This window comes from Taudactylus pleione, unplaced genomic scaffold (genome assembly GCF_031769625.1).
Source record: "Taudactylus pleione unplaced genomic scaffold, aTauple2 ptg000046l, whole genome shotgun sequence".
NCBI classification, from domain to species: Eukaryota; Metazoa; Chordata; class Amphibia; order Anura; family Myobatrachidae; genus Taudactylus; species Taudactylus pleione.
Window position 1 is genome coordinate 5,577,584 of NW_028284448.1, and position 15,653 is coordinate 5,593,236.

A 15,653-nucleotide genomic window follows, 5' to 3' on the forward strand; every position below is an offset into this window, starting at 1 on the left:
TCCGTTTGAACCCCTGGATTCTGTGGAACTCAAGTGGCTCACAGTGAAGACTTTTTCTTCTGGCTATGGTGTCCGCCAGAAGGGTGTCAGATTTAGTGGTGCTCTCCTGTCGCTCCCCATTTCTGATATTCCATCAGGACAGGGCTGTACTTCAGACTCGCCCTGGTTTCCTTCCTAAAGTAGTTACTGGTTTCCACATTAATGAGGAAATTGTAGTCCCAGCCTTTCAATCGCCAGACCTGTCGGCAGGTGAGGCCTCCTTGGATGTGGTCTGTGCCCTCAGGATATATGTGGACTGTACCAGTTCCTTTCCTTTCGATCAGACTCCTTATTTGTGCTCTATGGATTTCACAAGAAGGGATGGCCAGCCAACAAACAGACATTGGCTAGATGGCTTCGCATGACTATCTCACAGGCTTATATGCAGGCAGGCCATCCTGTGCCAGCTACTGTTACTGCTCACTCTACTCACTCTGTGGGTCCTTCGTGGGCAGCTCGCCATGGCGCCTCAGCTGAACAGCTTTTGTAAGGCGGCCACGTGGTCCTCTGTCCATACATTGCTGAGGTTTTATGCCTTTGATACATTTGCCTCTCAGGATGCTTCACTTGGGCGCCGGATTTCCTCTCAGCTCAGGAGCGTCCCCACCCTTAAATGACTGCTTTGGGGCATCCCCAAGGTCTCCCTGTGGAGCCGTATGGACCCTGAAGAAGAAGAAAATGAGTTATGGTAAAACTTACTTTTGTTAACGCTCTCTCTTCGAAGTCCATAATGTTCACAGGGCACCCGCCCTGACGCAACTGGCTTCATATGGGCTATGCTTCTGGTCACCGGTTTCCCGTCTCCTTCTACGTGAGAGTGTGATTCTTGTGTGTACCATTCTTCCTTCTCTGTTCTCCGGCCTTTGGCTTGTCACGAACTGAGGTGGCTTGGCAGTGTGGTATAGGGGATTGGAACAGTGCATCCTGGGAGCTGAAAGCTTTAACTGTGTGGTGCCCTGTCCTCAACCACCACCTACATCCCAAGGTCTCCCTGTGAACCCTATGGACTTTGAAGAAAGAGAGTTAACAAAGGTAAGTTTTACCCTAACTCTCATTTTTTCCAATAAATTGCATAGAAAATATATTCAAACATTATATAGTTTCATAATTGTGGTATTTATTCAACTGTTTCTGGTTGTATGAATACAAAAATGCTTTTCGAAGACCAAACTTGCTCCCAGATTTTATTGCATGTGACTCATTATATTATGATATGGATACATTGCTCTCAAATTGATTAACTGTGATATCATGTATTCACTTAAAAAAGTTCATGCTGATTTTAACCTTTCATTAGAAACGACTGTACTTCAAGCTACGGAACAAGGGTAATGGGATGCTTATGTCAACCAATGGAAGTCTGGATGATATCAACCTCCTGAGGATACAAGTCATGGAGGACACAGGAGCTGAAGATCAGATCTGGGTTTACCAAAAAGGAGCCTTAAGCTGTCGGGTAAGGGACCGTTGTCTATTTTTTTTCATAATGTGCATGTTTGAAAGATGCATAGTTAAAGCTGTACTCAGAAATTCTAGCATTTATCATGCCTCAGTGATCTAAACATTAAAAATACACTTTCTTGTGTCAATGCATACACTAAAAGTGCGTATACAGTACACACTAGAGAATATTTTGCACGATTTGATGTATCGGAACGACAAATCGTGAATATATCCAAATTTTGAGTGCCATTTTTTTTTTACTCAGATGCTTGCACGGATCTTGCATCATTTGCACATCATCTAGTGTGTACCCACCTCAAGGCTACATTAAAAATCGTTAATATATATTATTTTATGAAAGGGTAATTCTTTCTAGAGGCATAATTCTTCTGTTTCAATTTGTATAATTCCATTGCAAGATACATCACTGCCTTCATGTTAGTGCTGCAGGGTTACAAGCATAGTTGCCAAGTCCGCTTATAACAAGCAAAATTGGGTTTGTTATTTTTGCAAGTTGCTTGTTTTTTTTACAAGTTGCTTGTTTTGGGGCTTGGTTTTTTAAGGTTGCTAGTTTTTGAGCTTGTTTTTGTTGTGTGCATTGCCGAGGCAACCCTGGAGGTAAGTAAATGTGTGTGAGGGAGAGGGGAAGGTTGTGCCTGGGGTATAGAGGGCAGTAGCCAGTGGACAGGGTGAAGTTGGAGTGGGCAGGTAAGAAGGAGAGGTAAACTAGATGATAGAAATGAGGCAGGTACATGGGGGTGAGATAAAATTACTGAGGCTGTTAAAAAGAGGGGATAATGGAATTAGATGACAGGAATGAAGGAGGTAAAGAAGAGGGGTGAGAGAAATGCAGAGCAGAGGAGTCAGGTAAAGGAAAGGTGGGTACACACTAGACGATATGGTGCCTGAACCTGCTGATTGGGCCGACATATCGGCCAGTGTGTAAGCATTATACGTGACCCTGCGCACTCCCGTGGGTTGTCCATGTGGACGTTCAGTCGGCCTGCATGTAGGACTGATGGAACGACCCAGATGCCAACGCTGGCATAGTGGATGGAACCGGTGCCCGACATATCGGACGTTTGGTCACCACATCATGCAGTATGTATTGACTGCCCGATATATATTTCGTGGTCTGGTGTCGCATTGCTGGACACACACATCGGCAAGTGTGTACCTAGCTGAAAACTGGCAAGGGAATGAGGTATGAAAAGAGGGAGGAGGTCAAAACACGGAGGATGGTGTAGAGGGAGAAAAGCAATATAGGCAGATAAGGCCGTGCACACACTAAAATATTTAGGTTAGAGAAGAGTGGGAATAAAGTAAGTTAGGTAGGTAGAGAGTGAGGACAAAGAGACACCCCCATAAATTGGGCTTTTTTTATTGGGCTTTTTAGGATTGGTTTGGGCTTGTTTTTTACTCATAGGTTGCTTGTTTTCCATTTCAGAGTTGGCAACACTGGTTACAAGACCTTTTTCTTTTACAATTTTGAACTGCCAATCTCCGTTTTAAGCTGGGTACACTGTAAAAGATATTGTCCAACCATCGCACAGTGTGTACAGGCAAATCCACCCAAAGCATCTTTTGATGAATTGGCTGTTTGCATTGTCCCATCTGATGTGCAACACATCAGATGAGACAATGTAACTATTTATCACATGTAACTATATGTGGCATCGTCGTACGTCATCCATGGAATAGTTCCATCAGATGGGATGATTCCACGGACGACGAGGTATTGTTACATGAAGCCTGTAACTATATATTGCATCGTACGTCATCCATGGAATAGTTCTATCTGATGTGCAGCACATCAGGTGGGATGATTCTACCAAGGGGGCGCGGTTTTGTTACATGAAGTATGTAACTGTATATTGCATCATCTTACGCCGGATTGTGTAGTGTTCATGGCCATGCGTATATCATTACATTGTGTCACTGCGCCTCTGGTTTGTACGATCGTTCAGGTATGTACCCAGATTTAGCCCTTCCCATCTTGTTGGTTTTATGGTAGTACTATGCCCCATGCCTTTTTCACACTTCTACATGAGAGCACTGTAGTTTCTCTTCCAGCGTCCCTTGCTTGAAGTGAGAGTTATCCATGGTGGTTTCTTTGCTTCTGTCTCCTCCACCAATAGTGCATTTTCAGTGCGCACTATGAATACATAAAACAGCTATGGTTTTCATACCTAAAAGGCCCAGTGATCTTGATGCTTGGACCTTGTCAGCATGCCAGTCAGCCTGGAATTTACCTGTTTGGCCAGATTTACAGTACTGCCCATCCCACCATTCAATCTTGATGATCTAGCGTTTAAATGGCAGATATGGGGGATAAGGGTTACTCAGCCTAGTACGCAGGACAATAATACTGTTAAAACAACAGCACAGTAAAGTAAGCAAAGGACAGTACGTCACCTTTATGGAGAGAATGATATACTGTTGCCATGCTGGTTCTATATAAAATGTAACAGTCTGTGTTATTATGTACCACATACTGTAGCACTCCTTATAGCGAAGTCATATATTGATATTAAGGCTGTGGTTACATGTGTTGTTCATAGATACCGAGCCAGTTTTGAGCAGTCAAGTCATGATGTTAGTCTTGTTTTAGTAAGTACCAGCAAATGTTTTCACATTTCAGTCTTTAATGCTACAGATGTGTCCACATACACCTATCCTTGAATTGCGTCAAATAGCTCCGTTTAGCTCGCCACAATTTTGCTACTTAGCCACGATAATCCTAATTACCTAGTAAGAGGGTAAATATCCTAAAACTTCTAAGATAGACAAGTGGGAGGTATTAGACAGAATCTGATTGGTTGCTATGGATATCATTTTCTAGGTTGCAATAGAGATATGATAGCTATAATATGAATAGTTACCATGGGTAGCACCTCCACTTGCCTGTTTTAAAAGTTTTAGTAAATCTACTCCTACAGGAATACCACTTTCAGACCAAAGATGGGGCTTTGCCCTGCTTTTTCCCGAGTTACTGAAAACTGTTTTGAACCCGGGTCACAGCACTGATACCCCTTTCACACTGCACCTTAGTTCCGGCTATTCTTGGGTCAGCCCCTTTCACACTGAACCCATGCCTGCCCTGCAAAATAGTGTAGAGTCAACAAAAGCGGATGCTCCCCGCTGACGTCATTTCTCAGCGATCCAGATCCGCCAATTATCAGCTTTGTATCGTGACCCGGGTCGAGTAACCAGGTAGCACCTTTCACACTGTAGGCTACCCAGGTCAGTCTTGGTAATAACCCTGGTAGCGACCAGGGTCAAGGACCTGGGACAAGACCCTTTCACACCGAGACAGGACCCGGGTTCACATGACTTGTTCCGGCAATATCCCTGGTCAGAAGCGTGGTGTGAAAGGAGTATAGGACACACAATTGAAGAAACAGTTGCAAAGTTGAGGAAAAAGTACACAATCCAGGTGTTACAGGCAAAAGACAGGTCCAGTATGAGTATCCTGCGACATGCATCTTGTGCTGATCAGCGACTTTATATCAATTCTTTTAGTACAAAATTAACTTACATAATGGGGCAGATTCAACTAGCTGCAAGCTGCCTTTGGCAGCTCGCATTGCGTATTTCTACTTCAGGGTCCATAGGGTATCCACAGGATACCTTGGGGTATAGGTGTGACGTCAGTCATCGGGCACCATAGAGTTAAGCTTTCAGCCTCCCAGGATGCACTAGGGTCCCCCTCCTATACCCCGACCCCGAGCCAAGGCACCTCAGTTTAGTTTGGTGCCCGGCCGGAGTCGGGTGCACCTGTTGGAGTGGGGTCTAAGAAGAGCCCCTGAAGTTTTCCTGCATGCAGCTGTGGCTGCACATCTGGATGTACAGCATGGACAGTCAGTCCTGACGTCCATGCTGTCTTCCCTACACCCCCGCCGGTACCAGAACGCCGGTACCGATCCGGGGATGCTGGTGAGCATCTGGGGTCACAGCTAGCGGTGACCCCAGATGTTCCGGACCATGGCCGGATTCAAGGGGGACAACAAGGTAAGCAGCGGGGTCCCGCGGTGGGTCCCCGCTGTTACATGGTCCAGAGTCCCCAGGCAGGGGGCTCCCTGGGGACTGGCTGCAGCGTGGAGCCAAGTAAGAACCTGCGCTTCCACTACCCCCCTGGGACAGCGGACCGCAGCAGAGTGGTAGCGCTGCGGCGTCCCGGGGGTTAAATGCATGCCAGGGGGTTAAATGCATGCATGCGCCTTCCCTGTCTCACAGCCGGCGCCTCCCCCGCTGCACACAGCCCTCTCTGCACTCTGCCGACTGGCCCTGTGGCAGCGCTCCTTCCCCAGGCCAGCCTCCTCTCTGCTCCTCGGCGGCCATCTTCCTGAACGCATGGTGAACGCTGCTGGAAGCCTGGAAGGAAGCATCGTGGTCTGGGTCCCCCCGCATACCTCTCCTCCGCTGTTGTCAGGTCTGTGTATGCAGCGCTGTGTCCTACCAGACTCTGTGTCTGCGTAGTTGAGTGATCAGCGCTGGTTAGTGCAGAAATTGATTTTCTTTGCATTGTATGTGACTGTGCTAGCGCTGCTGCCTGTATCTTCTATTCTGACTGTCAGCTTTATTACTGTCCCTGTTCTTTCTGCTAAGCCCTTGCGGTGCGGTGCTGCAGGGTGGTCTCTCGCCTCTTTAAAATACAATTGGTGAGAGGGGTCACATACTTAGTACCATCATGTCTGAAAGTGATTTTCCTCTCCGGCTACAGTGTACTACGTGTAAAGTACCTTTAGTGGAGGGGGAGGGTAGCGCGGAGGGCCTCTGCTGGCAGTGTTTGTCAATGGCGCGGCCTATTATGGTTACAGCACCGGTACAGGAGCCGCCCTGGGCTTGTTTCGCTCAGGCGCTTACAACCTTATTGGGCCAGTTAGCTCCGCAGCCCGCGTTTACGCAGATGGGTTTGTCCCAGCAGTCAGTGGTGTCGTCACCCATGCAGGGTTTCCCAAGACAATTGGTGGTACCCCGCAGTCTCCCTATTTCCCCTCTCCCGGTTTCTCAGGAGCCGGCGTGGGTTAACTCCCTGACGAGTTCTGTACAGCACTTGTCGGATGTGTTGCAGGGGGAGGCTGTGATGCGGCCACATAAGCGGCCGGTGGCGTCTGTCGGCTCCTTATGAGGATGACGAAGGGACGTCTGATGATGGGGAGATTCTGGATCCTTACGATCAGGAACCTCTCCATACTAAGGACGCTGACGCTAGGTCCAAGGTGTATATTCCTGGACTTATTCGGGCAGTCCACACAGCCTTGGTGATTGAGGACGAAGTTCCCCCAGCTGCTAAATCCAAGTATGCCTTTTTTAAGGATGTGAAGGGTGACGCCACAGTCTTTCCTCTTTCGGGTCAGTTAATGGACCACTTAGAGGAGGCGTGGAAACAGCCTGGCAAGTGATACCAGCCGCAGAAGCGCCTGGCAGTGGCTTATCCGTTCGCGGATAATTATTTTGCTAAGTGGGAATCCCCTCCACAGGTGGATTCTCATGTGACACGTCTTGTCCGTAGTGCCACATTGCCGATGCCATCTATGTCCTCCCTTAAGGATGCTACGGACCGCAAGGTGGAGATCTGCCTGAAGTCCGCTTATTCCCTTGCGGGGGGGGCAGCGCGGCCAGCTTTGGCCATTTGCTGGGTTGCCAGAGCGATGGAGCGCTGGGCGGATTCATTGGAGGCGTCCTTTGATTTCGACTGTCCGGCCGAACAAACGGAGTTAATTGGTAATCTCCGTGATTCGGCCACTTATATCAACGAGGCGGCCTTAGACATTAGTACACTGGTGTCTCGAATTTCTTCAGCAGCGGTGGCTGCTTGTCGCACCTTGTGGTTGCGATCCTGGAAGGCGGACGCTGACTCCAAAAAGGGTTTGGAGGCGTTGCCCTTTAACGGAGAAGTTCTCTTCGGTCCGGATCTGGACAAGATTGTGGCCACGCTGGCGGCAGCCAAATCGGCATGTCTCCCATCGGCTGCGGTTCCTTCTGGTTCAGGACCATCGTCCTTTCGGTCTTATAGGGCCCAGGGCAGGCCCAAACCACAGTCTTTTCCCCGACAGGCTGGTCCCAAGAAATCGGCCAAGCCCCGGAAGCAGGCATGGAGCACCAGACGTCCGGCCCCTAAGCCTGATGACAAGCCTGCGGCCTGACGGTCCGGGCCTCCCGTTGGGGGATCCCAAAGTGGGAGGCCGCCTGCTGCAGTTCGCCCGGTGTTGGTCGTTCACCACGGCAGACACTTGGGTTCTCGAGGTGGTATCCCACGGGTACGCCCTCTCTTTCCAGCACAGACCCCCGGCTCGATTCTTCACCACGGGTCTACCATCAGACCGGAACAAGGCCACGGAGCTGCGGAAGGTCTTGCACACTATGCTCCAGGCTGGAGTTATAGTGCCTGTTCCATTCTCCCAGAGGGGCCAGGGTTTCTATTCAAATTTTTTTTTTGGTGCAGAAACCCAATGGGTCGTATCGTCCGATTCTCAACCTCAAAGCTCTCAACAAGTCTATGCGGGTGCCGAAGTTTCGGATGGAGACCCTACGGTCCATCATTCTGGCACTGGAACTTGGGGACTACATGGTGTCATTGGACATACAGGACGCCTACCTGCATGTCCCTATTCTTTTGCGCCATCAGCAGTTCCTCAGGTTTGCAATCCGCAGCGACCACTTTCAGTTTTGGGCGTTACCTTTTGGCCTGGCAACAGCACCGCGGTGTTCACCAAGGTGATGGCGGTCATGGCGGCTTCTCTGCGGCTGCAGGGAGTCCGCATGTTGCCGTACTTGGACGACCTGTTATTAGTGGCAGGAGCTCTTTCTACGCCACTTGGACCTGACCATTGCGCTACTGCAACGGCACGGCTGGTTAAGCAACTGGCAGAAGTCCACTCTAATCCCGTCTCGGCGGATTCTGCACCTCAGAGCCTTATTGGACTCGGGACAGCAAAGGATCTTTGTGACGGGGGAAAAGATCTCTGCTTTACAGTCGAGGGTGCGCAGTTGTCTGCACAGCCGCCGGGTGTCTCTACACTCGGCGATGAGGTTACTGGGCTCCATGGTGTCGGTGTTCGACATGGTGGAATATGCCCAGTTTCACTCCAGACCTCTGCAGCACCTGATCCTGTCCAAGTGGAACGGGCTGCCTCAGTCTTTAAAGTCCCAGACGATAGTGCTCACCACCGAGGTTCGCCTGTCCCTTGCCTGGTGGTTGCAGACGACCCATCTCAGCAAGGGACGTCTGTTCTGGGTACCGAATTGTGTCCTGTTGACAACGGACGCCAGTTTTCGGGGCTGGGGAGCAGTTTCGGGTCCACACTTGTTCCAGGGCAGGTGAACGCCGACAGAAGCGGAGCTTCCAATAAATATCTTGGAACTCCGTGCGGTTTTCAATGCTCTCCAGCAGGCACATCGGGTTCTCCAGGGTCGCCCATGCAGGTCCAGTCGGACAACGCTACCACCGTGGCCTACATAAACAGGCAAGGAGGAACCCGAAGTCGGACGGCTCTCGTAGAGGTGTCTCGGATCCTGGTATAGGCGGAGCGCAATCTTCCGGCCATATCAGCAGTCTTCATCCCGGGAGTGCTAAATTGGGAGGCGGACTTTCTAAGTCGCCAGGACGTTCATCCGGGGGAATGGTCCCTGCACCCGGACGTTTTTCAACTGCTGGTGGACAGGTGGGGTCTTCCAGAGATCGACCTCATGGCGTCCCGGCACAACAACAAGTTGCCGGTGTACGGGTCTCGCACAAGAGACGAAGAGGCATCTCTGGTGGATGCTCAGTCCGTCCAGTGGACGTTCCAGTTCGCATACCTGTTTCCTCCGGTTTCCCTTCTTCCACGGGTAATCCGGAAATTCAAACAGGAAGGAGGGACGCGCCTGTTGATAACTCTCGCGTGGCCCAGACGGCACTGGTTCTCAGACCTTCAGGGTCTGTCCGTCTGTCTGATCAAAGGGGGCGTGCTGTCGATGTTGATTGACAGCACGCCCCCTTTGGTGGGCATGCCGGGGGCGGGCCTCCCTGACGGGGGCGTTCACAAGGGAACGCCTACCGTCAGAAGCCGGCCCACTGACATCACTAGTGATGTCAGTGGGAGTGATTTTGGCTCTGATAGAGCCAAAAGCACTCCGGGCCTTGCGATTGAAAAACTCAACCGCAGGCTCCGGCTCGCAGTGGCGATGGTCAAGACCATCGCGGCCATCAAACTGCACGCTCGTATAGGCTGTGGGTGGTGACCCACAGCTATATGAGCGTCCAGGAGAACGCTCCATAATTATGGAGGGCGGCCCTCATTCAGAGCGTGCGCTCTGCTCAGAGCGTACGGCTCTGAATGAGGGCCTATGATGCAAAATTGAAGAAATAAGTAGCACATTGAAGGAGAATGTTGAAAAATTGAGGCAAAAGTAAGCAGCACAGGAATCGTAGGCGTCATGTGAAATATGGTACAAAGGGTATAGGTGTATGAGGACAAATTTGTATGTTTGTACACTTTATAGTACACCTGTATCTCCGGCATAGTCCAGTTGCTATAATAATGATGGCGCTATGTTGCCAGATACACCACTTTCTGGGGGAGGGTTCCAGCATGAGGTAAGTACCATGCTTACAGTATAGAATTCCCTCTCTGTAGTCCTGAGGAAAGGCTGCTGTGTTGTCATGATACGTCGACTGGTGAGATGTTACCCGCTGTACTATGCTCACATGCTATATTGGAATATAAATGCAAATCTTGTGAGTGCCACATATGTTTCTTATAGAAACTCTATAGACAGTATATTTAAATGTTGACTAAGGTACCGAGGTGATTGTCTGTCTGTATTTGTCTGTTGGCAGTATGTAATGATGATATGCAACAAGGATGTACACAGTAGTAAGTGTAGGATTATAACAAATATATTGCCATTGTTGCTGAGCGTCAATACACAATAATAGATGCTGCCTTGCTATGGAATAAACATAGAACATGTTTCTGTACTCAAGTTTCAGTAATAGCTTTATACTGCGTTGACCTAGAATATTACCTTTCTCTGCTTACAACTATGCATTGATTATTTAGTGTACTATGCCATTTCCCATGCATGTGGTATTAATATAATGCAGTGAACATTTCTATAGCCCTTGTCCTTGTATGTGAATATTCATAAATTCAGGTGATCCTTCAATTCTTATTGCTGCGATAAGAAACTATAATTATAGGGACTAAATCCTGATAATAAATGCATCCTCAAATGTTTGTAAAGACTAATTCTAGTTCTTTAAAATAGTACTTGTAGTCAGGGCCGGCCCTAGCCCCAATTTTTTGGTAAGCGAGTATATTTTATGGCGCCCCTCTATGCAGTGCTCCTTTTACAGTGCCCCCGGTAGTGGTCCCCCCTGTGCAGTGCCCCTTGTGCCCCCAGTAGTATTCCCCTTATATAGTGCCCCAGTAGCACTCTTTCCCCCTCCCCCTATGCAGTGCCCTCAGTAGTGGTACCCCCTATGCAGTGCCCTTTATATAGTGCCCCCAGTAGTGGTCCCCCCCCCTTGTTGTGCCCCCAGTAGTAATCCCCCCTTGTAGTGCCCCCAGTAGTATCCCTCCCCCCTTGTAGTGCCCCCAGTAGTATTCCCCCCCTGTAGTGCCCCCAGTAGTAATCTCCCCTTGTAGTGCTCCCAGTAGTAGTCCCCTGTAGTGCCCCCAGTAGTAGCCCCCCTGTAGTGCTCCCAGTAGTAGCCCCCCCTTGTAGTGTCCCCAGTAGTAGTCCCCCCCTTGTAGTGGTGCCCCCAGTAGTAGCCCCCCTTGTGGTGCGCCCGGTAGTAATCCACCTTCCCCCCCGCAGTAGAGACGTAATAAAAATACAAAAAAGAACACTTACCTGAAACCCGCTCATGCTCCTGGTCCCGCCGCCGATATCAGCTCCTCCGTCCGCCGCTTTGCATTATGGGAGTGACGTCACTCCCATTACCTACTGCGGAAGCCGGAAGATGTCCGGCTCTGGCAGTGGGAGCAGCAGCCGATGAGAGTCTGTCTGACTCTCATCAGCTGCTAAAGCAAATACATAGCTGCCGGCGCCAGCGGCTGTGTGTTTGTGCTTTGTAGCGCTGACCGAACTCCGTCCGGTCATCGCTACACACGCGGTGCAGCTGTGTCACATAGACAGTCTGCCCGCAGGAGACGCAGCTGAGGCGCCCTTCACTATGTGGCGCCTTACGCAGCTGCGTACCATGCGTAACAGGAGAACCGGCCCTGCTTGTAGTTTACCTAGAACCTAGTAATTCTTAGAATGGAGTAAATAATTTCCTGTGATCATGTGTCTGAAACTTTCTTGTCTGACTGAGTTATCCCATCTAACTAGCGCTTTTAACCCACAGATTGCTGAAGATTGTAGCCTGGCTAGTGCGGGGACATTGATTACTTCAGGTAGCAAGCTTAGCTTGAGTCTAGAACAAAGTGGAACAAGCATGCGCTGGAGCGTGAAACCTGATGGCAGGATCTACAGCTGCTCAAAGCCAAACCTCGTTTTAGACATTAAAGGTAATTAGCTGGATTTACACAAAAAAACAAAAAAATGCTCATATTTCTTCCCACAATCCAAAACTATACTGGTAGGTTAAATGTATGTAATTAGGTGTATAGTGTAGGTTAATGTGTATGGAAATGTGCTTAACATGGGCCATCAGCGCAGGACTAATTGCAGAACCACAACCCTTCATTTGGTAATGTTGCTTTTGCAGGGACACTATAGACTGGGCGTTGTGCTGTCCTGGCCTCTTTAATTGTAAAACATATGACAGTCTGTTAGGTAATGTAAACTGCTCACACATTACATCACAGCTAAGATTGTGTCCCTTTATACAGCAGTATACCACAGGATTTGCACCCCCTTCAAAAGATTGACATGTGAATGTTCATGACTGGATGAAGGGGTGAACCATTGTAATTAGTTAGCATGCCATCTACAAGTGTGGTATATTTTGTCGACATTAATCATGTCGACACTGAATGTCAACATGATTAGAATGATGACAAAACGTCCATGGTGGTCTAGCGAAGGCTTACTTGGTCTGGCGGTCAGCTGAGAAGGACTTCCGGTAGATCTGGATGCTCTTCCAGTGGGGAAAATGCCTAAACCCTAACCCTTCCTCTAGTGCCTAACCCTCCCCTCCCGCAGCCTAACCCTAACCTCCCTTCTCGCAACCTAACCCTCCCCTCCCGCAGCCTAACCCTAACCTCCCCTCCCACAGCCTATCCCTCCCCCTTGTGCCTAACCCTTCCCTCTCGCAGCCAAACCCTAATTCTCCCCTACCACAGCCTAACCCTCCCCCTTATGCCTAACTCTAACCCAACCCTCCTGTGATCGGATGCCTTTCGTCTAGGCCGGCCCTGGTCACGGGTTAGCGCTTTTGGACTCCCACTCACCGTCAGTGACTGCCTGTCACTGACTCCGCCCACTGCGCCGTGGGCATGTAACGATGCTGCCACCACCAAACTCTACCATCGGCGTTTGGAACCGCTTTTTACGTTACCCTCAGGCTCCTTCCTTGGCACCTGGAACCACTTCTGCTGCGTATGCGTTTGATTAGCTGCAGCCACACCCCCTGATTGGTGTCGGCTGATTCCTCCTGATGCCTGGCAATGGACCAGGTCTGCACGGTAGCTTGGCAGAGGGCTTGAACTTGGAGACACGGAGCTCTTACCCAGAACAGCTGGAGAACGGAATAGCGTTTGGCGCAATTCTGATGGTCGCAGGACTGAGATACAATTGAAGTCAGGCAAACGGTGTTTTATTGGTCACAGTCTTAAAGAAGACTCAACCTTCCGAATGAAGGGGAATAATCAGCATACAGGATTCTTATCAAGTCAGCAATTCTTCTCCTCAAAGAAGTTACAGGGTTTTACAAAAAAACAGGCTCACAGGCCCTGTATATATAGTCAGAGCACATAATACAGCATGGTGAAATCCACCCACAGTTGGTCTTGTACACCAATCAGTCCATCTATCCCAAATGTAATTACAACTCACATTCCACAGGAACTGGTAATTTACTCTCATTCTTTGATACATTTATCACACAGTGTCAAAAATATCTATGTAGAGTAACCAGCAATAATATTCGCTTTCGTCTCCTGCAATATTCAGGAAATCATAAATTAAACAAACACTTTTCTCCCCAAAAGTGCAAACACACAAGAGAGAATCTCAGGGACATATCACAGGAAGACTTGGCCATTTGCCTCTCTTCACACCACACAGAAACCAGGTCTAATCTGGAATGCACTTCAAAGAAAGCTTTGTTGCACAAAGGGTCTGACCACTAGCATAGGTCAGGATGTTTAACATATCACTTCCTATGTCAAGAGGTGAGAATGTCTCATAACCATTTGACTTCAATGTTACAGCCTTCTAAAACAAAACAACTTATACATTCCTTATAAGTGCATAGGCTAAACATTTTAAAAGTACATTTCCCCAACTGCGCACAGCACATTAACACATAATGTTCAAACACATTACTTATACTTTAACAGTACGTGGCGCACTGCGCCTAGAGGTCCTTTTAAAAATGGTGCCTCGGCATGAGGGTTAATCTCTTCAGCACCGTGGCAGCCATTTTAATCGTGTGGTCGGCCTTCGGCCACACCTCCCCACCCGCAACCTAACCCTCCCCACCCGCAGCCTACCCCTAATACTCCTCTCCCACAGCCTACCCCTAATACTTCTCTCCCACAGCCTACCCCTAATACTCCTCTCCCACAGCCTACCCCTAATACTCCTCTCCCACAGCCTACCCCTAATACTCCTCTCCCACAGCCTACCCCTAATACTCCTCTCCCACAGCCTACACCTAATCCTCCCCTCCCACAGCCTACACCTAATCCTCCCCTCCCGCAGCCTAACCCTAACTTTCCGCTGCCGGTCCATGCAAAATATCAGCGTTTCACATATCAACATTTCACTTGTTAACATTGTGAACATCTCAACATTCTGCACATGCTGATATGTTCAGTGTTGACATTATAACTGTCGACATTCTGCGTTTTTTGCCGCATTTGTGGTTTTATGATAATGCTGCAAACATTGATCTTCCTACTGAGACACCCGCTTTAGATGCAGTCGCTGTCAGTGACACGCACGCCTCTGACTAGCTATCTTGTTTTCTTAGCTAGCGGTGTCGCTGGGGTCCGGACTGCGATCGGATTCACGGAGATGGCAGGTAAGCGACTCCTCGTGAGGGGAATCGTGCGCGACACAGTCCAGGCCTCCGGTGTAGGAGACGCATCGGAGGCGGCTGCGGGTGACATGTACTCACTAAGGCGGCCAGGGCCATATTGTCTATCGCTGTGGATGTGTAGTGGACGCACTAGAGTGCACTAGTTAGCGTCTACTACTGTGAGGCCAGCGTACCTGTGCCGTCAAAATCGCAGTATAGGGGAGATAGGCGCTCTCCCGGCCCTCCTCCCCTGACCCAGACGCAACATCCGGTTTCGGATTCCCACCTCTGGGTTGCTACTTCTGACCACCTTGTGTGTGAGACGCTCGCAGTTCACAGTTGTGCCTACTGCTGCAGGCGGGTTGTCTCAGAGGTCTGGTCTGTCTCCCCTGTATACCTCTCCTCTGGGTCTGGTATATAGCACTCCTAAATCCTGCCAATTCCCCAGCGGGGCTGGTCAGTTGATTCATAGTCAATTTGCAATAGCAATGTTTGTATTTATGCATTGTACAGTATGTGACTTTCATGCTAGCTGCTGTACATATACTGTCTTTTAATTTCAAACACTCAGTTATATCTATCACTGTGTTTCTCCTCATCCCTTTGAAAATGTGTGTGGAGTTTTTCATGTGAAGTGGGTCACATTGCATCTATACTGTACACCTTATACCGACCACACATTTGTCATGTCTGAGGGTAAAGGTGAGAAGGGTGAGCCTCCGGTGCTCAGGTCATGTAAAGCCTGTTTGGCAGGCCTGTCTGAACAGGATTTTGTGCAAGATGGATTGTGTCGTGCCTGTTGTAAATAGTCACCTTTCCTATCTGGTACACTTGCACCTACACAAGAGCCATCTTGGTTGGCATCTTGGTCGCAGGTTTTGTCGCATATGGTGAACAAGGTCACAGCTTTGCGTGCTCCTACCATGATATTTCCTCCTACTGTGGGAAACCCACAGCAGTTGCATCCTTCTATGTACATGTCCCCTATGAA

The 15,653-nt window shown here is 49.1% G+C and overlaps 1 protein-coding gene across 2 annotated transcripts in view; it reads left to right on the forward strand.

Annotated features, from left to right (window-relative positions):
• The window catches only part of CRYBG1 (crystallin beta-gamma domain containing 1), a 396,888-nt gene that overhangs the window by 367,717 nt on the left and 13,518 nt on the right, over positions 1-15,653 (forward strand). For both annotated transcript variants that reach the window (XM_088460440.1, XM_088460441.1), the window contains 2 exons: positions 1,337-1,495; positions 11,822-11,984. In XM_088460440.1, coding sequence (XP_088316566.1) covers positions 1,337-1,495; positions 11,822-11,984 — 322 coding nt within the window. The remainder of the gene's footprint in view (positions 1-1,336; positions 1,496-11,821; positions 11,985-15,653) is intronic.